Here is a 21,610-nt window from a genome sequence, read left to right as displayed (position 1 = left end):
AATGGTTTGTTAAACTAGAAGGGCATATTTAGTGCGGTTCTGCAGGGGTTATCTTGGGTCTGATATTATTCAATATTTTCCATTCATGTCTTGGATAATGGAGTTCATAAAATTTGTGGATGACAAGAAGCTGGGAGAGGTTGCAAGCACTTTGGAGGAACCGACTAGAATTTAAAATGACCTTGACAAACTGGAGAATTTGTCTAAATTCAACAAGATGAAATTCAGTAAAGAAAAGTGCAAAGTACTTCACGTAACAAGGAAAAATCTCAAATCCATAACTACAAAACGCAGAGTAACTGGCTAGATGGTTGTACTGCTCAAAAGGCTCTGGGGGCTATTGTGCATCACAAATTGAATATGCATCAACAACGTGATGCAGTTGCAACGAAGGCTAATATTCTGGGGTGCATTTAACAGGATTGTCATACGTATGACAAGGGAGGTAATTGTCCCGCTCTACTCAGAATGGGTGAGGCCTCAGCTGGAGTACTGTGTCCAATTCTGGGCACCACACTTTCAGAAAAATGTGGGCAAATTGGAGAGCTCAGAGAAGAGCAAAAAAAATGACAAATGGTTTAGAAAACCTGACCTATAAGGAAAAGTTATAACTATTGGGCATGTTTAGTCTTGAAAAAAGAAGAAGACTGAGGTGGGCCCTGATAGTCTTTATAACAGCCCTTAACATTTTGGAAGAGGATAGTAAACAACGGTTCCCTATGTCCTCTGGAGACAGAACAAGAAATAGATTTAATCTTCAGCAAGGGAGATTTACATTAGACATTAGGAAAAGCTAACATAAGGATAGTTAAGCACTGGAATAGGCTTCCAAGGGAGGTTGTGGAAGCCCCATCATTGGAGGTTTTTAAGAACAGGTTAGACAACTGTCAGGAATAGTCTAGGTTTACTTTGTTCTGGCTCAGCACAGAGGGCTGGCCTTGATGACTTTGAGGTCCTTGCCAGCCCTACATTTCTAATTTACGATTCCTAGTTCAAAAGGTCACAGCACAATTATTGTCTAGCACATTTAATCATCCAGGTAAGGAAGGTGAGTGTCAAGAACTGTTGTGTATTTAATATGGGATAGGAGAAATGTATTATCCATGCAATTAACTGCTTCAGTGTAAGACCTTCCACAGGGCAACCTGGGGGACAAAAGTGCTGTCTTAACCTACCCATCAATATACATTTCACATATCTCCAATGTTCATTTACTCAATACACTTGCTTCTATTTTTGTCACCACTGTAAAACAGTCATTTTCCCCCGAAATTTAGCAGTCATGCTCAAATTGAGACTCATGTTTAAACGTGTGATTAATATGGTATAATTTCTGTAATATCCTGGACAAACCTTACTGAATTAAACTTGATTCAAGAAGGTTTAATTTAAGAGTTCACTGAATTGAAAATGCAAATGTTTATGTATTATCGTGGGACCGTATGCAACTTACTAGGGGAAGACATGACTACTGTAAACCCTGGGAAGTGTTATGAGTTTCAAAAGGATTATCTGAACAATATACAGTATCCTAGACACAAGACTATGACCTTTTGAAACTTCACCCTGAAGAGGGGATCATTGTCTGGTTTATCACCTATTCACAGTCTCTGCAGATCAAAGACCTAATCTGTATAAAGCAGCAACGTTCATACTCATGGATATTCTTGTTCTGAGCAAAAGATGCTATGAACTTGTAATCACAGTGTGGGATCTGAAGGTCTAATCTCCTGCCAGAGCCCCTGTTGGACTTAAGGGTGATCTCTGGTAAAAACTTACTAACATTCAGGTCCTTTTATTGTTTTTAATATGTTTTCTCTATAATGCTTCCACTTTAAGACTAAATGTGTTTGCTTAGAAAAAGCTGTGTGGTTAACTATGGGCAATTATGCTGTTCGTAGCTTCTGAGGAGAATGCAAAGCATGCCTGTTGACGCAGTCTGACTTGCTAAGGAATTCATAGCATAAACATGCAGAAAATATCCTGGTCAGGAGGAAGAGAGACATGTCCCTCCACCCAAGTGAGGTGACAGCTGGGGAGCCAGATGCTTAAGAGTAGCCTATGCTGGCCCACGGGGGGGCGGAGGGAGGAAGGAGGAGATACAGGTTCAGTTGCCCTGAACTGTGACAGAAAGGTGCTTTCAGACCTTTTTAATATTGAGCATGCAATGGGTTTTGAGAACTAAAATGTGGAGCGGCAAGCTAACAGTATACATCCACAGAATTGCACCGATTCAACAGAAGTGGTTTGAAATCACATCTTCAGTTAATCTAGTGCAACTGTGTGTACCCAGAGCTTGGCCAATCACAGGTGAAGGACGAAATAGAGGGCAGCGTATAGGAGGAAAGAAGAGTTTATATACATGGCTGATTTTTCTCCTGAGAAAGAAAAAGAATGACCAATGTACTACAACAGCACCATTTACTCCCGAGGAAAAGGAACTTGACAACAGTCCTATGTCTAAAGCAGGTGCTAAAAGTGAGCAGGGAATAGTAGCTTCCTATACTGGTCTGCTGAACCGCTATGTCAAGGCAGTCCCAAAAATACAAGTAGCCATATAAGTAGACTACAGAAGTGAATTAAGTGGATATCACAGCTACTAGCAAAGTAAGCGGTGCAATAGGTTTTCTCTAGATTTTCCTGGGAAAAGATTGAGGGGATTAGCAGAGGAAAGCATATTTTGAAATTATCAGAAAGATTCCTGCCTACCCATTTCCAGTTCCCCGATCCCCTCGAGAGGGAGGAGGTGGGATTTTTTAAATTGACAATTGAACGTTGATTGTATATGTATGTAGTTTCATAGCTTTTCCTGGGAAAAGATTGGGGGGATTAGCAGAGGAAAGCATATTTTGAAATTATCAGAAAGATTCCTGCCTACCCATTTCCAGTTCCCCGATCCCCTCGAGAGGGAGGAGGTGGGATTTTTTAAATTGACAATTGAACGTTGATTGTATATGTATGTAGTTTCATAGCTTTTCCTGGGAAAAGATTGGGGGGATTAGCAGAGGAAAGCATATTTTGAAATTATCAGAAAGATTCCTGCCTACCCATTTCCAGTTCCCCGATCCCCTCGAGAGGGAGGAGGTGGGATTTTTTAAATTGACAATTGAACGTTGATTGTATATGTATGTAGTTTCATAGCTTCTCTAGTCACCAAAATGGTCATGATAGGAAGCCTATGAGCAAAAGGTGGCCACAATTACTACCATTCCAATCTTGGAGAGCAAATTTTAAGCTAAGATAGTTTTTTTTCTTGAACAGTATGTCCATCCTTGGTATATTCTTCAGTGCTGGGAAAGGCGAACAGCAGCACATAGACAGAAAGCCTACTGCGGAAACTTATGCTCAAAATGCATCTATAACCAAGCATGCATGTTTGTTGCTGTGTGCAATCCAAGCTCATCTAAAAGAAAGTTATGTTTGGTACATGCTAGCTCCAGTAGGATAATATCCAAACAGCCTGCTGTCCAAGATGTTTCCTATAACCTCTTACTGGATTCCAGAAGTAAGTGGTTTTTGTGAATCAATTACATTTCTATAATATGCTGGCAATATAGCTAAACTTGGTTTAAGTCATAACTACTGTATCTTCATTCACAAATCTACAGAATTCTTTGAGGTCAACAAGCATGTGGATAATGGTGATTAACTATATCCAGTGGATATAGTGAATTTAGATTTTCAGAAAGCCTTTGACAAGGTCCTTCACCAAAGGCTCTTAAGCAGAGTAAACTCTCATGGCATAAGAGGGAAGCGCCTCTCATGGATGAGTACCTGGTTAAGAGATAGGAAACAAAGGGTAGGAATAAATGGTCAGTTTTCAGAATGGAGACAGTAAATAGTGGTGTCACCCAAGGGTCTGTACTGGGACAGTCCTATTCAATATAGTCATAAATGATCTGGAAAAGAGGAATAAACACTGAGGTGGCAAAATCTGAAAATGATACAAAGCTACTCAAGATAGTTAAATCCAAAACAGACTGCAAAGAGTCACAAAGAGACCTCACAAAACTGGCTGACTAGGCAACAAATTAGCACATGAAATTCAATGATAAATGCGAAGTAATGCACACTGGAAAATATAATCTCAACTATACATATAAAATGATGGTGTCTAAATTAGCTGTTACCACTCAAGAAAGAGATCTTGGAGTCACTGTAGATAGTTCTCTGAAAACATCCACTTAATGTGCAGCAGCAGTCAAAAAAGTGAACAGAACGTTGGGAATAATTAAGAAAGGGATAAATAACTAGACACAAAATATCATATTGCCTGTATAGAACTCTGTGGTATGCCCACATCTTGTGGTGACCTCATCTCAAAAAAGATACATTGGAATTGAAAAAGTTTCAGAAAAGGGCAACAAAAATGATTAGGAGTACGGAATGGCTGCCATATGAGGAAAGGTTAAGAAGACTTTGACTTTTCAGCTTGAAAAAGACACGACTGGGGGGAGGGGAAGAGGTTTTATAGAGGTCTATAAAATCATGACTGGTATGGAGAAAGTAAATAAGGAAGTGTTATTTACTCCTTCTCATAAACACAAGAACTAGGGGTCACCAAATGAAATTAATAGGCAGCAGGTTTAAAACAAACAAAAGAAAATATTCCTTCACACAGCACACAGTCAACCTGTAGAGCTCCTCGCCAGATGATGTTGTGAAGGCCAAGACTATAACAGGGTTAAAAAAAGAACGAGATAAATTCATGGAGAATAGGTCCATCGAGGGCTATTAGCCAGGTTAGCAGGGATTGTATCCCTAGCCTTGGTTTTGCCAGAAGCTGGGAATGGGCAACAGGATGGATCGCTTGATGATTATCTGTTCTATTCATTCCCTCTGAAGCACCTAGCACTGGCTATTGTTGGAAGACAGGATACTGGTCGAGACGGACAACTGGTCTGACTCAGTATGGCCATTGTTATGTTCTCACAAGTCAGTAATGCATGAACTGTGCGCTCGTGGCTGTCCTTCAAGTGATCTTTATTCCAGTGGAAACACTAAAATTCTTGCCTTTTGTTCTACTTTCTCTTTCTACTATTTAGCGTATTATATTACAACACAATCATTTCAAGGCTTCATAACTGATTTGATTATCCTGAACTTGTACTACTTATACTTAACCTTAATTACAGACAGGACTAATTAGTAACAAAGTTTTAATGCAAATTGATTAAAAACTGTAACTAATTCCCTTCAGTGAAGAAAAGAGAAATTTGTTTTCTCCATAATCCACTGCACAGAAGTTTCATTTTACTTTATTATTGTTTATGAGCGATAGTATGTTAGTGTCCATGAACTGTAACACTTTTTGCATTTGCAAAAAAGTCTTACAACTTTATCTTACATTGAGTTTGTATCAAGCTCCCTGGCACAGCCCCATCACCCCAAATAGCAACTACTGAGGGGGTGGGGGGGAAGGGAAGGTAGGGATAATGAGAAAGAGCTTTTTATTTCTGGGCCACATGTTGCAAGCTGGACAACCGAAAAGATACACATCAGAAAGACCAGCTGATTCCATTTGTCAGCAAAAGAGGATAATCTTGGGGCATTCACCAGCTCACTCTCCATTGAACATCCATAGATGTTGGTACAGACCAAAGAACTCAATCTCTCTCAGGACTCTAGCGAGGCAGCAAAGCTGTAAGTGAGGCTACCCTCTTAATAGCACACAAGAGGCCAACCTTCATTTGGGGTTTTTGTCCTATCAAACTATTTTGTTCATCACTTTGTTATGGTACTTAAAACAATATAGTGGTGCCAGAGATGTATAGTGACAATACATCAAAGTCTAGGAAGGGTTACCGTGATGTTAATGTCACATCAATTAAATATATCTTTCCAGTTGTTAAGAATGTAAAGTTTAATTTAATCTCAAATTTATTTTGCTTTAAATATGAGCTAATGGGAAAAAATTATCAACTTTTAAAAATGATTATATTTCTGACATATGAAAAGCCACTTTTAAAGACCTACATGAGTACCTGCTTCCTGGCCCTCAGTTAAACATCCCTGACTATTGCAATATAATGCAAAACTATAAAAAATGAACAATCTTTGACCAATGAAAAGGAACTAATGGGGGAAATTTCTTTGCTTCAGAATTTTTTTTTTTAAATTCCATTTTTGAAACAATCATAACCCAATGACTTGACCATGTGCAAGTTTTATACACATGCTATTCTAAACAAATTTCTTACGTGTATCTCATACAGTAAGAAGGAGTTCTGTCTCCATCTATTGTTTGGGAGAAACAAAGCCCAAGTGTCTAAACTTGTGCAAAAAATCAGAAACATACAAATACTATTATGAAGAAAACAAATTACAAATGCTCACACTTCAGGAGCATTTCAACTGCAGAGAATATTTGATTCGACAGTATTTGTACTGTACATTATTCTAGGAGAAGAAAATAGCTTCAGGCTCATATCGCATTGCCATCTGTCCTTGCCAAACCCTTCTTTGTTCTAACAGCTGTACCATTAAAGTTATTTAACAATTGGTCGGGCATGAGTAAAATGAACCACAATAAAACCCTGTTTACTGTTATCCAGAATAACTAACCCACAAGTCAATTAAATGTATAAAGCTGATGAGATTCTGGCATCCAAAACCTGTAATCTGGCTAGTGCATTTTTAGCAATCTTTATCCCACATATAAAGGATCCATAATATAATGATACAATAAACTTATTCACAATTTTACTCAGTCCAATCAATATTTTGAAGAGAAGCCAGGCTACTGATTATTACCAAATTTATCCCAAGGAGAAACTGACAGTATTTCTTCTATGGGCCCCACCACAAAAAAAAAACAAAAGCCAATCTAAAAACAAGAATGCAACAAAGACATCTAAGAATAAACATGAAGGCTTTCTGTTGTTGTGTTTTAAGCATCAGCTCACAAGAGACAGCAGGTTTCTTATATACAGTGTTTGTTTGTAAGTAAAGGGCCATCTGGATAAAATATCCTTGGCCGAGCGGCTCTTACACAGTAGAGGTGACAACTGATTGCAAAACAAAAAGGACAGAAGCACAAAAAATGTCCATCTTCTCTCCTTAATTCTAATGTCATGGTACATTTACTTTGTATTGCATTAAATTGCAACATCTAGGTACTTTTCTACATTTTTTAGATTATAAATTAAAAAGATGTATCATGACTATACAAACAGATGACATAAAAACACAGACAGCCATATTTGATCCAGTCAAACTGTCCATCTAGTCCAGCATCTGGTTGTCTCAAATACTGATTAATGCTTCAGAGGATAAACTCTCGCAATGGAAAAATATTCAGTAATATGCTCAGGAGGGAAGTTTCTTTCCAATACTAGGCAGCAAATTATTGGTTTTTATTCCAGAAAGTTTATTACCTTTTTAAAATTCTTATCTAATTTAAGAGCAGCAGAGAATCCTGGGCACCTTATAGACTAACAGACGTTTTGGAGCATGAGCTTTTATGGGTGAATACCCACTTCGTCAGATGAATATCTAATTTAAGTGTAATAGTCTTATATAAATGTAATCTTTAATCTAAGTCTATCTTTTGGTTCAATATTCTTTGGCAGTGAGTTATGAATTATGCAACAACTGATTATCAATTTTAAAATTTGTTGCCTTTTAATGTCATTACTGTTTATAATTTTATCATGCTGTTGCATATATGAAAGTGTAAAAAAGAAGCAACTAATTTATTCTCTGTATAGCCCTGTTTGTGACAAACAGTTAAACCGTCCCCAAAACATCATACCCGCTAATAATTATGCTTTGAGCTCTATGAGTTCGTCATTTTGACACTATACAGGGATAATTATGTATTGTATATACTGATTTTGCATAGGGCTATTTTTTTTTAAAATCAGAATGTTATGAACTACCAAGTCTAATGCCTTACAAAAGTATAAGTATACAGTATCAACACAATTACCTTTATTAACAGAAGTTATAATCACATCCAAGAATCAGACAAGTTAAACTACTTCAAAGGGCACATTACTGTCCTTTGATTTTTTATTTTTAAAGGAAAGGTTGTTTTGAGACGCAATAATTTTCCCAGGATCAATGCAAAATCCATCAGCCCATAATTACTAGTTCATCCTACTTGTCTTTTTTAAAGATGAGAACAACATAGCAGTCTTTCCCTATTTTTAAAGATTTACAAAAGATCATCAACTGTCTGGAGTGCATCTCAGACAACCCTTAAAACTTTAAGGGCATGTAATCTAGACCTGCTGATTTTAAAATATTTAGCTTTAGCAGATTCTGTTTAACATACTCCTTGGCCACACTATAGCAGACCTTAAGGTGGCCATCCTGCAGCAAAAGAACTTCAGGACCAGACTTCAAAGAGAAACTGCTGAGCTTCAGTTCATCTGCAAATTTGACACCATCAGCTCAGGACTAAACAAAGACTGTGAATGGCTTGCCAATTACAGAACCAGTTTCTCTTCCCTTGGTTTTCACACCTCTACTGCTGAACAGGGCCTCATCCTCCCTGATTGAACTAACCTCGTTATCTCTAGCTTGCTTTGCTAGCATATATATACCTCCACCTGGAAATTTCCACTACCTGCGTCTGACGAAGTGGGTATTCACCCACGAAAGCTGCTCCAAAACGTGTTAGTCTATAAGGGCCACAGGATTCTCTGCTGCTTTTACAGATCCAGACTAACACGGCTACCCCTCTGATACCTGCACATGGAAAGTAATCATATCATCAAAATGGTTGAAGACTTAAAAAGTGGATGTGACAGACCACTAAACTCAGTAATGATTCAACCTAGTGATATTCTGAACAAAAAGAGTTCTGAACCACACCTGTAACGGCTTCCAGTGCTTCACACTGACCCACATTTAGGTTTCAGACTACATTCCTGAAACCTTATATAGAAAAAAGCAAACCCAGGTTCCTCCAAATACAGACAAATATTACTGAATATTTTCTCATAGTAGAAAAAGTGGGGCTAAAGTTGAGTCACTTGGATCCCAGACTAGTATACCATCCACCATCAAGGACATTAAGTTGACAGTAAGCAATATTTGTTTTGCTATGTTTCTCCAGAGTTTCCTGTGTGCTGCTTCAAAGACGAGAGGTTCAGGTATAGTCAGAATGTTCAAACACTTAGTTTTCAGTCAATATATTCAGTCAACTCTGGGTGCTACTCCACAGGGAAAGCAAAAGGCACCTCTCTGACTTCATGACTACCAACTGATCCCCTGCCAAATTCTGACTTACTGTTCCAGAGAGCTGAGGCACTAGAGCCATTCCAAAAGAGCTTAGACTTTCTTTTTAAATAAATACTGGCGAAACTATTTATTCTTTCACTAACCTTGTTACTGGAAAAACAGCCTGAACCATATTTCTTGCTCAAACTTTCAAAAAACAAAACAATGCCTCTCAAGTAGGACACTAAGAATAGGAATATTTCAAACCTAAGCAGTTAAAAATTTGACAGTTATAAGCACTGAAGAGAGGCTGTATAACGAGACGTGTTCAGACAACCTTATTATTATGGATTATTCCTTACCTATCCCCTCACAATCAACAGCGCATGTAGCGAGACTGCTAGTGTTGCAGGCACCACAAGTCTTTCATGTACTGCATCAATTAAATATACTTCTTGTATTTACTATATCCCTGTGTCTGTTGATATTCCTATCTCTGTCTCTTGTCCGTTATACTTAGTCCCTGCTCCAAAGGCAACTTATCCTGATTTTTTGATAATTCTGTGATTGTGTGATACTAGGTCAACTGCTCTGAGCGAGTGAGGGTTGAGATTAGTGACCCTCTTAGAAGGATTCCTTCCTAGAAATCTGATATTTCTGTGATTCGTATTGGATAATGTAGCTAACTGAGCAACAATAGGCTTGTTATGTGAATTTACAAATGAAGATTACCTAAGTAGATATACACACATATTACATTATACAAATAAGAAATATCTTTGGAGGTAATTGAGTGAATTGTTGTGAAATTTTTTGACAAGATAGTCGAGATGTTTAAGAACACATTTATTACTTATAATACTACCTTAGAGTTAAGTCCAGAATTTGGTGTATAAAATCTAATTTTAGCTTAAGGATACATTAGCGTACTTTAAATTGCATTTCACTGAGAAGCGTTCTTAGAAATTGCAACAGGATAGTTAGTTGTATGAATGTCTGGTCTCATGCATTGTAAAACACTTAGAAAAGTTGAACGTCGGTCGACAAAAACTAAAGTGTGGAATTTTCAGGGATCAATGCAAACAAAATCCTTTTGCATTGAATTTTACAAATATTATCAATTACACCTTTCCAATATAACCATTAGCCTTGAATACGTTTAAAAACGATAAATCATCGCTAAGTTTGGGCCTCAGTAGCATTGACCACATCTCTCTTTAAAGTCAAGAACATTCAATTTGTAACAACAACTATTGGCTAACAGATTTAAAGTAGTTTTTGTTTCTCTCTTTTTTTTTTTTTTTATAACTACCAACGATATTTACATGAAAACTAGATTGTTAAACTTTTAGCTCCTTAATATATATTTTTCCCCAACTGAAGTCTTAATCCTTCACTTGTAGCATCATAATTATATCAAAATTACTGCACTAGAGGATTATGACTTTAAATGAGGCACCAATAGGAATGAGCAGGCTACCATGCTTTTATTTTTCATAAAAATATCTTTACTAATTAAAATGTCAGGGAAAACAAAACCAAAATGACTTTGCTATAAGCATGCCTCTATATAGACTGAAATCAGTGTCAGTTTTTGTTTTGGAAAAGGTGTGTGCGTGAGCGCACTTCTCAACTGGTTTATTATTAGGATATTGCTCATACACCTCCATTTGAAATATAGGACAAAATGGGGATAACTTTACCAGTATTAAATGGCACTTCACTTTTCAAACAACACAAAAACTACATGCAAACAACACAGCACAAGACCATGCTAAGAATGTAATATAAAACCAACCTGATTCCTAGGCCCTGATGAGAGCTGTCTCAGAATAAATGCAAAATAAGATTTCATGTGAGAACAAAAAAAAAAAAAAAAAATCACTTAATACATTTACTTTTTAAATAACAAGCAGCAGTAATTTTAAGTCAACAAATGAAGAACAGAGCAAAATTTTAAGTGTCTATTTTATTTTGCAAATAAGTCTAAAAAGTTTTCACAATATCTATAGCTTTCTTTCTCAAAAACAAAACCATTAGCTTAGTCTTTTATACCTGATGAAATGCAGATATATTTTCAAAAATCCAGAGACTAAAACTGGTCTTGTGATCACCCAGAAATACAAAGTAATTTCACTCTGTTAACTGAGTTACAGGTTTTATAAATCTCCTGTAGTTTTAATTATAAAATTTGGTTAAAAAATAAAAGTACAAGCAAAAATATGATGGTGCAGAGAAGCATTCGGAATACAATGTATTACAATACAAAGTAAAAACAGACCATGTGCTATGCTAGATAATTAATCAAAACAGAGCAACGGCGATGATGTTAAGAATATTTTATATGTTGGTTGAAGTGGTGCACATGCACTGTACCTACAACATTTTTAAAACCTAGTGATTTTTAATATCAAACTATGTTTCCATAGCCAAAAGTCACATAAGACTATTATGTGAGTCTTATGTGACTTACACAAGTCTATTACTTACAGCAAGGGATAGCCTTTATGTTTTCCTATAAAGAGCCATACATCTGTGGGCAATGTATAATAAGCACCAGACTTTTTATCTAGGAATGTTAATTAATAATCTACCTATGTTGTCCATTTATATATTGCGATCAGTCAGTCTACTGAACACAAGTAGATGTGAATTTGGTTGATAGCATAAAAGGAAAATCAGGATTTACTCACCATGGAGAAGTTCCCTGTGACACCACATTCCATCCTATAAAGGAAGTGAAAGTGCTCTTCCCTTCAGTCTGATTTACAAGAGAGAAAGAAAGAGAGAAGGTTGTAATGTCGCTACACTACGTAGTTATGGAAAGGAAAGATGGACGTCTCCACTGACACTGATAAGCTTTCCTAAGGTAGCATACACAGAAAGCACATGGACAGGGTTTTGGTTTTTTGTTTAGAAGCAATAAATTAGAATATATCCTGATGAAAGAAGACATACATTTGCCTTCTCAGTGATTTCATCAGACAGTGAAGAATCTGTGTGAGTACAAAGGCTGGAACTAGTCCTTAGCACAAAAAACACCCTTCCAAAAAAAAATCAAAATCAAAATAAAAAAAAAAAATCAACCAAACAGCTGGGGATTAAGTCTGTATGTAACGGAAACACCAATTTACTTTTTTAAAAAGGTCTGACAATGACAAAGTAACGAGATCCATAGAGGAAAAGTATGTTTGGTTTTTCTAGACGGTTCTCTCTGCTATAGTTCTTTCTTGGAAGTAAAGCAGTAACATTTGTTTATTTCCTACTGAAAGGACTGAAACCCAACAAGGGTAAGGGGGAATTTTATAGTTATAGCCACTACAACTAGGCCTAGAAGGGAACTAAATTTATTATAATTGGACATAGTTCTACTTATTCCTTTTAGGAAGAAATGAGCAGAGCAACAACATACCCTGTATGCCAAGTGTATTTAAAAGATAAATCTGTTGATTTCCACATAACAGAACAAGTCTGAACATTTTAGGGGAACACTCCAAGGACTTACTATTTAGATACTGACATTTCTTCCCATATAAGAAAATTTATAATCTAGTTCATTATTTTCTAGAATGCTGCTTTAAAAAAAAAGTCTGAGATTACAGAAAAAGCTCACTTTCAGGAAAGAACAAAGATGTAATTTAATCTAGTTTTTATTCATTTTATGGCTTAATTATAGGATTAGTTTTACTGGATAGGATTCTCTTTAGTCCGAATATCTAAGAAGCTGCCTTGGATAATGTGCAATTTTAAGACTTCATCCTATGACTCTTTGTACTAATATTATTATGAACAAAGATCTTGCTATCATTTCTTCATGGGCCTTTAGCTATGCAAGGCTGAAAATAAAAGATCAATATCCTTATAAAATTCTACAAGCAAAAGATTAAGATGCTTAAGAAATCTGTTGTCTAAACTAATCATATCTGGTTCAATTGTCAAGGAAACATCTAGTACTTTTCTCAGAAGTACAGTTCAAGAATTTACTCTTGAGAAGTATCTTAAGAGATTTATTCCAACAAATTTTCAGAACTAGTGTTTCAGCATAGCATGATTGAATGGTTGAAGAATATCTTGGTTAGTACACTGAATTTAGTTAATACACCTCTACCTTGATATAATGTGACCCGATATAACACGAATTCAGATATAATGTGGGAAAGCAGTGCTCCGGGGGGCGGGGCTGCAAACTCTGCTGGATCAAGCAAGTTTGATATAACGTGGTTTCACCTATAACATCGTAAGATTTTTTTGGCTCCCAAGGACAGCGTTATATCGAGGTAGAGGTGTAGTAAGTATAGCAAAAAAAAAAAAAAGATTTACTGAATTTAGAAGAATTTTTTCCTTCCTGGAGGAACACATACTGGAATTATTTAAGAGTTTCATAAGATTGCCTTACTAATTCTACTTAACTTCCTAAACTGTTTGTCAAATCTTTAGAGACACCCACTCTATGTTTGGACCATCTACTAAAGGAAATTAGGCCTGCCAAACTACCAGAATACACACTATCACTCACTCCCAAGTGAAACAGCACCAAAGTCCTGCCAGTTTTGCTGTGCAAGATTGACAGGCAGTTTACACTTAGTGACAGACTCTTGAATTGCTCCAGCTACTAATGTACTGTAGATAAGCTGTAGCCTCAGTAATTTGGGGCATCTGTGAAGATATAGCTATCGATGTTAACATTAAATGTTGCTCTAACAAATATAATGGACTGGAATTTGCACAACAGATCTAGACCAAAGAAATGACTTAGTGGTCAAATTGTTGAAGAGCTTGTATTTTCTCACCTGTAAAGTAGGTATGTCAAAACCTGACAATATGCAAGTAGAATAGCGACAGGAAATTTATCCTAGATCTAGGAATCTCTTTGTTCAGCTAATTTGTTTCATGGGGATATTAAAATATACATATAAGAAACCTATGTGCAGTTCCCTCTTTGCATTCAAGCAGCATGAATACAGATTAGCCCAACATTAAAGAAAAAGCTTTAAGTCCTTCCAAGAAAAAAGGAAGGGAAATACAATCTCTTTCTATTTTATAAAGAACAGTAAAGTTACAAGGAAATAGAATAAATGAAGAGCAAAAGGAGAAGGGAGACAGAACGCTAATCAACTTCTCTAATGAGATCTTGAGAAAAAAGCCCAAGTGAAAGGAGGAGCACTTTTATTTACTATACAGAATGGAATGCGATGTTACAGGTTACAGCTACAAGGAAGACCTAGTCAAATCTTTCCAACCAAAGGGGAGAACACCAACTTGAACTGTGTGAGGAAGAGAAAGTTAATCAGCCATTTGCTTTGTCAATAACTTCAGTAATTACAGATATGCTTTACTTACTGACATGGTATTTAGCTATACATAAGTGTATACTGATAACTTTGGCAATCAAAGTCCAAGTTTTATTTTTCGCTATACCAAATCAAATCAGTGGTTATTAAATAACCAAAGTAAAATGGAGAACTCAGAATGCCTAGGAACAGCATCATGATGTCATGCTAAACAAAATTACAGTGTATTGTAAACATGAATTAAGTGTGAACATTATATAAAATCACCACATTTAAAACATCTATGAATTAGACAATGTACGATAATCTACTCTAATGAAGAGTCTACCTACCTAAATGTATTTGGAAAGGTGCTTTCCGAGTGAAGCTGTTTTGAAAAATGATTGAACAAAACTGAACTTACTCACTGAAAAGATCTGTTCCTTAGGTATAATGAAACCATAGCTGTTGATATTAGCAACAAAGAAGGTTTTCACTACTACGTTCTTTTTAGCCCTGTATAGCCAAAATAAGTTGGATTCTGGCTCATACATTAAAAAAGAAAGTTAAATTAGTGGACCAAATTGTTAAATTACTGGCTCTTGGCTACACCTGTAAAATCTGACTGAAGACACTGGGGTTGCCAACATGCATCTAAAAATCAATGTTTAGCCTATAGATATTTATTACAGATTATTATGCATAGCAGAAGAGACTTGTTTTCCTGATCCCAGGCTAGCATCAAGGAAGACATTTTACTTGTAAACTATGAAAAAGAAAGGAAGTAACTGAAACAATAAATCCCCACAATGCCATTTTTAAATTACAGTTTTAGAGTTGAACCGCATTTTAATACTTTGGTGATTACATCTCCTCTTGTAAGAATCTGTATGGATGTTGTTTAATTGGTGATGAAGAAACAAGTTAAAATTGATAAACTGTAGTACTGTGCTCTACTATAGATGTACATGGTAAGAAAATCTTTGTTTTGTATTATGAAAAACTCCCAGATTAATCTCATGAAACATCAAGATAAAATACACCAAAGGCTGCCATCTAGTGTCCATTTTTAATAGCTTTAAACATATCCCAAATTTGGGTACACAAATTTCACAACACAAAGAAGAAGATGTTTTACAGCTACGGTGGTCTTTGTCATGTAAACACACTAGTCTTCCCTCTGTTAAAATGGTATGTTCTAAAATAAAAGATTTCAAACCCATAAAACATTGTCTACAGAATACAAATACAACCTGCCTTTTTATTATTAGGTCAACACAGTGCTTATGAAGTGCAGACTGCAGCCACACAATATTCTATTAATTCAAATAAATATTACAGCATAGGCACCAGTACTGCAATCTCTTAAGGGTTTGCATAAAGTCTAAATGGAGATACTCTCTTTTCAGGATTAAACTAAATTTAATCTATGCATCCATTCAGGGTTTGCAGCAGGATGGGGGAATGGGGGACAATTGTATCAGGGCCCTGGGATCAGGAGCCACACCAAAAGAGCAATAACTTCTGTGTAAACAAAGTGAAAAAGGAGAGGGAGGGGCCCCAGTGAGCACGATGTACCAAGGCTCCATGTTTCTCTGGACAGGCCTGCATCCATTCACTCTTTGTTCTCTCAGCAGAGAGGCAAAAAAAAAAAAACCCAAAAACCAACGCTATCAGATGGTAATAACTTTTACGCATTAACAATCAGAACTATTGATCTAGGAGTGAAAGTCTCTATACTCATTACCAATCCCCAAATCAGTCAGGTTCCTTAAATAATTTTATAAGAGCAGTGCTCTCACCCTTTCAGACTAACTGTACACGTTCAAGGAGTAGGATTCTGTCTGTGTCCCCAAGTTAGCTTCACTTAAAACTACTCGCTTACAAAAAAAAACAGAACAAAAATACAAAGATGCACAGCACAATAGTGTACTCGAAATTGTTTATGTCTCATTTTACCATATAACAAAAAATATTAACATGAATAATACTGGTACTTACATTTTGGTGTAAAGTATAATAGAGCAGTATAAACAAGCATCTGAATGAAATTTTAGTTTGTAATGACTTGGATCAGTAGTTTTTATGTAACTGTTGTAACTGATCAGGGGTCGTCAACCTTTCCAGACTGGTGTGCTGAAGTCTTCATGTATTCACACTTTAATTTTAAGGTTTCGTGCGCCAGTAACAATTTTAACTTTGTTTAGAAGGTCTCTCTGTAAGTCTATATTATAACACTAAACTATGTTGGTATGTAAAGTAACAAGGTTTTCAAATGTTTTAAGTCATTTAATTAAATTAAAATGTGATTTGCCCGTTCATGTACCTAGGCCGGCAGTAGGGCTGAGCGGGGCTGGGGCCAGGACCCACTGGCAGTGCTGAGGGCTCTGCCCTGCGCTGGGGTCCGTCACCACTGCGAGCCAGGGCGTGTGGGTACCTCCTTCCTCCCTAGTTTTAAGGCCATTCTCTTCCCTCTCTCTGCACTGAAGCTGGGACGGTGGAGTGCCTGAGCCAGGGCTGGGGTTGGAGTGGTAGGGTCTGGCCAGTCAGGAGCTAGAATGAGGGAAGGGGGTCGGGGTTTTGGGCAAGAGTTTGGGTGTGGATTACCTGGACAGTTTCCATATTGGTGTGAGGGGTGCAGGACGGGAATGTGGAGGGTGGGTAAGTGTGTGAGGATGTATGAGTCAGGGCAATGGAGAGTGGGGGGAGTGAGGGGTGCAGGATCAGGGATGGAAGAGTGGGGAAGCTGGGTATGTGCAGCGGGTGCAGAGTCAGGATTGGGAATGGGGGGGGGTTAGGAGTGAGGGCAGGGGCCTGGGGGGGGTTCAGGAGTCAGGGCAGGGGGCTGGGAGCATCCCCACGACTCCAGCCCACACCCCAGCCCCCTGCCCTGAGTGGCTCATGGCAGGGTGCTGGAGGGGTATGCCCTGATTCCACTCTCCTTCCCCAAAGCCTCATCCCCGCCTCTTCTCTGGAGCAGTAGCAATCATGCTTCAGCTGCGGTTCCGGCTCCGCTTCTCCCCCTCCCTCTCCAGGGCCAGCACTGCTCAGCCACAATGAGAGAGAGGAGGAGGGAAGCCAGCACGCTGGAGGAAGAGGCAGGGGAAGAGGGAGCTTGGCTGCCGGTGGAGGCTGCCCTGCAGCAGCAGCTGGCAGGACCAAGCTTCTGCCCCCGCAGGAGAGAGCGGTGGGCGGGGACAGAGAAGAGCAGGCTGGGCTGGGCAGGATTTTTAATGGCATGCTGCTGCCTGCCAGGGTCCCAGCCGCAGGCCCCGCCCAGCCCACTGCCTCGGGGTTTGGCAGCGGCTGAGTGGGGCCAGCAGCTGGGACCCTGGCAGACAGCAGCGTACCATTAAAAAATCGGCACGTGCGCTATAGGTTGCTGACCTCTGAACTAGACAATTCTCTAGATGAGTTGATGTACCCCAGGAAGGCCTCTACATAGCCCCAGGGGTATGCGCACCCCTGGTTGTTGAAGTAAGGTACCCACGCCATCCAGAATTGACTTCCTTATTGAAGTAAAATTATGCTTTTTTCATAGGCAAAAGGGTTACCTTTGATTTCACAGCAAAGTGTTTATTTCAACGCAAAGCCACAATGTATCAATGTGCCCATCAACAAGAACTGAATTAAAAGGGCTATTTAATTCAACCCTTTAAAAAAAAAAAAAGTGTTTGCATGATGTTATAGGCAACATGTGGGGCAAATACAGGGGTTAGTTAGTGATGAGTGTTAAGATTAATTTGACTTTTTTCTGTTTCGATAGGTTTAAATGAGACCTTCTGTTCACAACACTAAAATTCATTACAACACGAGTCTAAGCCAAAAGGGCAATAATATTAAATAGGCCAATAACAAAAAGTTAACCATGTAGCTGAAATATTATTTAAAGATAGTAATATTTTATTTCTTTAAAAACAAAACAAAAACTTACCGTAAGCCATAGCAAGGCAGAGTGATGAACCGGAACAATGCCAGAAAAATTCGCAAAGGAAGCAGAGTGAACACATAGAGAAAAGCATCCAGGCACAAAAAGATTCCAAAAAACATCAACTAGATTATAAAAACAAAACAAAAAGACAAACATGTCATCCCTTTTACACAACTGTTTATATTGTAATAATTGCACATATAGGACCTTAGTCAACAAAAACATAAAATAGTAAAACCCAGTTATGCACAATACTTCCATTTATTTACACAGCTGAACTGTAGGAAGCAACATGCGGTAAACTTGGAAATCTATTCAGCAAGTATTCTGTTCCATGAGGTCCAAATGCAGAAGCTTTGCAGGCTTCCGCAGCTCACTAGTCTCAATGTTTATTCAACAGGTGAACTGCCCTTGGATGAAGCTTCACATCACCAGCTCTCACTTCCACTAAGGTTACACAATTCAAGTTGAAGTTTTTAGGTCTTAAAATATAAAAGTAGTCATCTTTGGCAGATATTCTTTTTAATGTGTTTGTCTTTTACAAATAATTATTTCCCATCACTATGAAATATACAGATAAAAATTCAATTTTTGAAATATTGGTCTACCATATCAGGCCAGGGTCAATGTTAATTTTCTTTGAGGGGTATCACTGCGTTTTCTTGTCCAATCTTATGGGAGAGAACTTATTTAGGAAGTTAATCTTTTAAATTAAAGGTAACAAAACCTATAAACTGGGTGTACGTTAGCACACAAGATACTTTAGGTTGGAAGACAGCTTTTCCTCCCCCAGCCAAGTTCATAGGTACTCTGTGGTAACTAAGTGGATGTAGATTCCATAAATAAGGCAGCCTGGAAAGCCCGTGACAAACTCAGGTAAACTTTAAAAAAATGGATCTTACTGAATTAAAGATGCAAATGAATAATCCAATTGGTAAAGTGTCTCATTTTTGGGTATTAATTTCAATTATGTGCAGATTTTTGAACAGTCAATGAATATCTACTGTAGAAACTGTCAGGGAGAAAGCTAAATGTTTTGTCAGCTGGGCAGGAAATTGTTAAGCGTTTAGGGGTTGTGAAATAAGCAAACTAGGTAAAATTTTGCAAAAAGGATGAAGTCCCATCTCCATTTTTACAGGTGCAATTAGTGCCTGAAAAATGTAAACCCATATTTTCCATCTGTTTAACATTAAATGGCTTCTGCCACTTTTGAGGTAAAAAGATCAAATCACATACACTTTCATTTCAAGCTGTAACCACTTACTTGATTTAAGTACAGAGCAATAGTAAAAATATCTGATGTCTGTAACGTAACTTGGTATGGACAATTCTCATGGGAACCCTAAAGCCTTCGTTGAAAGTGGAAAAATATTTGGTTTTGATTTACCAAAGTTACAACCATTTCAAAACTTTGTGCTGAGAATCCACAGTAGCAAGTGTCATCAAGTCTCTATGTATACAGAGACTCACTGCTCACGACCATCTAGTTTAGTGCACTCTTTCCCAGACTTGCCCACTTTCAGTATTTCACAACTTCAAGGCTACTAAAGCTATACACACTGCTTGCTCTGCAGCTCTTCATAAGAATTATATATTAAGCCAAGTTTGAAGAACTGTGCTAGGGAGAAATGTGTTTGGTTCTGGTGGATACACCTTAAAGCAGACGTTCTCCTGTCAGTAATCTACAGGGATCTTTCCAGCTGCTTTTATGTACTCCTTTCTGGTGACAAAACGTTCACTAAACTGAATCCTGAAAAAGGCTAAACGGACCTCATGGGCTTGCGATTGTGTGGCAAGTCACAGTTTGAAAGGGAAAAGTTCATTCCTGCCTATTCTTTCTATAAAGCAATGGTTCAAAGTATAACAAATTTAAATTTATCGTTGTGCCTTTCTAACTGGAGACTGAATAAATTAAAATTCAGGCAAGATGACAACCAGTCAGGAATTCATTTTCTCCCTTCTCAGTAAGTTTCACCCCTTTTCAGCCCCCATGTGTAGCTTCCAAAGTTGAAATTCCTACTTCTTTAAACTGAATCCTCAAACATAAGCTCTAGAATCTGCACTAACACATGGGCTACGTCTACACTTGGAACTGGTGGGCGGGGGGAAGGAGAGAGAGAATTCCCAACTCGAGCCGACATACTGATACAAGCTCTTAAAGCCAGAGTGCTAAAAACCATAGCATCGCCACAACAGCATGGCCCCAGGCACAGACTAGCCACCCATGGTATGTCTACACTGCAATTAAAAACACGCAGCTGACTTGGACTCATGGGGCTTCGACTAAACAACTGTTTAACTGCTGTGCAGACATTCAGGCTCGGGCTGGGACTCAGCCTCTAGGACCCTGCAACATGGCAGGGTTCAAGAGCTCGGGCTGTAACAATTAAACATCCCCTTAGCCTGAGCCCTCCATCTGAGTCAGCTGGCATGGGCCAGCTGCAGGTGTCTAATTCCAGCGTAGGCGCACCCTGTGAGTACAAACCCACCCAGATGCAGTGCGTATGTACTTGGGGTGATTAGCCGTACTCCACACCTGCTGTAACCATCACACTATTATTTTTAGTGCACTTGCTCAATGCAGCTAGTGCGAGTAGGTCTAATCAAGTTGGGAATCAGACTCCCAACTCCAAGCTTAGACATAGCCACTGTCATAGGTAACCTGCCAGTTAGTCAGCCTCTACTACGTATGACCTGATCCACCCAGCTGCCACAAACCAAGAGGCGAAAGAGACCTCTTCTGTCCTTCACAGGGTGAATAGAAAAAACAAAACAATGATTTTTTTTTTTAAATTTAAATTGTATTTTTTTTTGATACAATGCTTTGAGGAAAAAACCCTATCTAAAGATGGTTTTAATTAAGATATCTTTGAGCTACAATGTATCTCATCATGGAATAGGGATTATAAATTATAATTCTATAGTATGAGACAATATATTCATGTAATGTTTAAGAAAAGTTTTGTAAATGAGTTCCAATAGTTCATGGAAACAACCCAGGAAACTACAGACCAGTTAGTTTAACTTCTGTGCCAGGAAAGATAATGGAGCAAGTAATTAAGGAAATCATCTGCAAACACTTGGAAGGTGGTAAGGTGATAGGGAATAGCCAGCATAGATTTGTAAAGAACAAATCGTGTCAAACCAATCTGATAGCTTTCTTTGATAGGATAAAGAGTCTTGTGGATAAGGGAGAAGCGGTGGATGTGGGACACCTAGACTTTAGTAAGGCATTTGATAC

General features: G+C 38.0%; 1 protein-coding gene across 1 annotated transcript in view; it reads right to left on the bottom strand.

Moving 5' to 3' along the window:
• TAPT1 (transmembrane anterior posterior transformation 1) overlaps positions 1-21,610 on the bottom strand; it is a 101,269-nt gene that overhangs the window by 52,497 nt on the left and 27,162 nt on the right. The window contains 1 exon segment of the mRNA XM_032773924.2: positions 18,373-18,491. Within this exon segment, the coding sequence (XP_032629815.1) occupies positions 18,373-18,491 (119 nt within the window).

This window comes from Chelonoidis abingdonii, chromosome 5, assembly GCF_003597395.2.
Source record: "Chelonoidis abingdonii isolate Lonesome George chromosome 5, CheloAbing_2.0, whole genome shotgun sequence".
Taxonomy (NCBI): Eukaryota; Metazoa; Chordata; order Testudines; family Testudinidae; genus Chelonoidis; species Chelonoidis abingdonii.
Note: the sequence above shows the minus strand (reverse complement) of the source record. Positions and strands in the feature narration are given on the sequence as shown.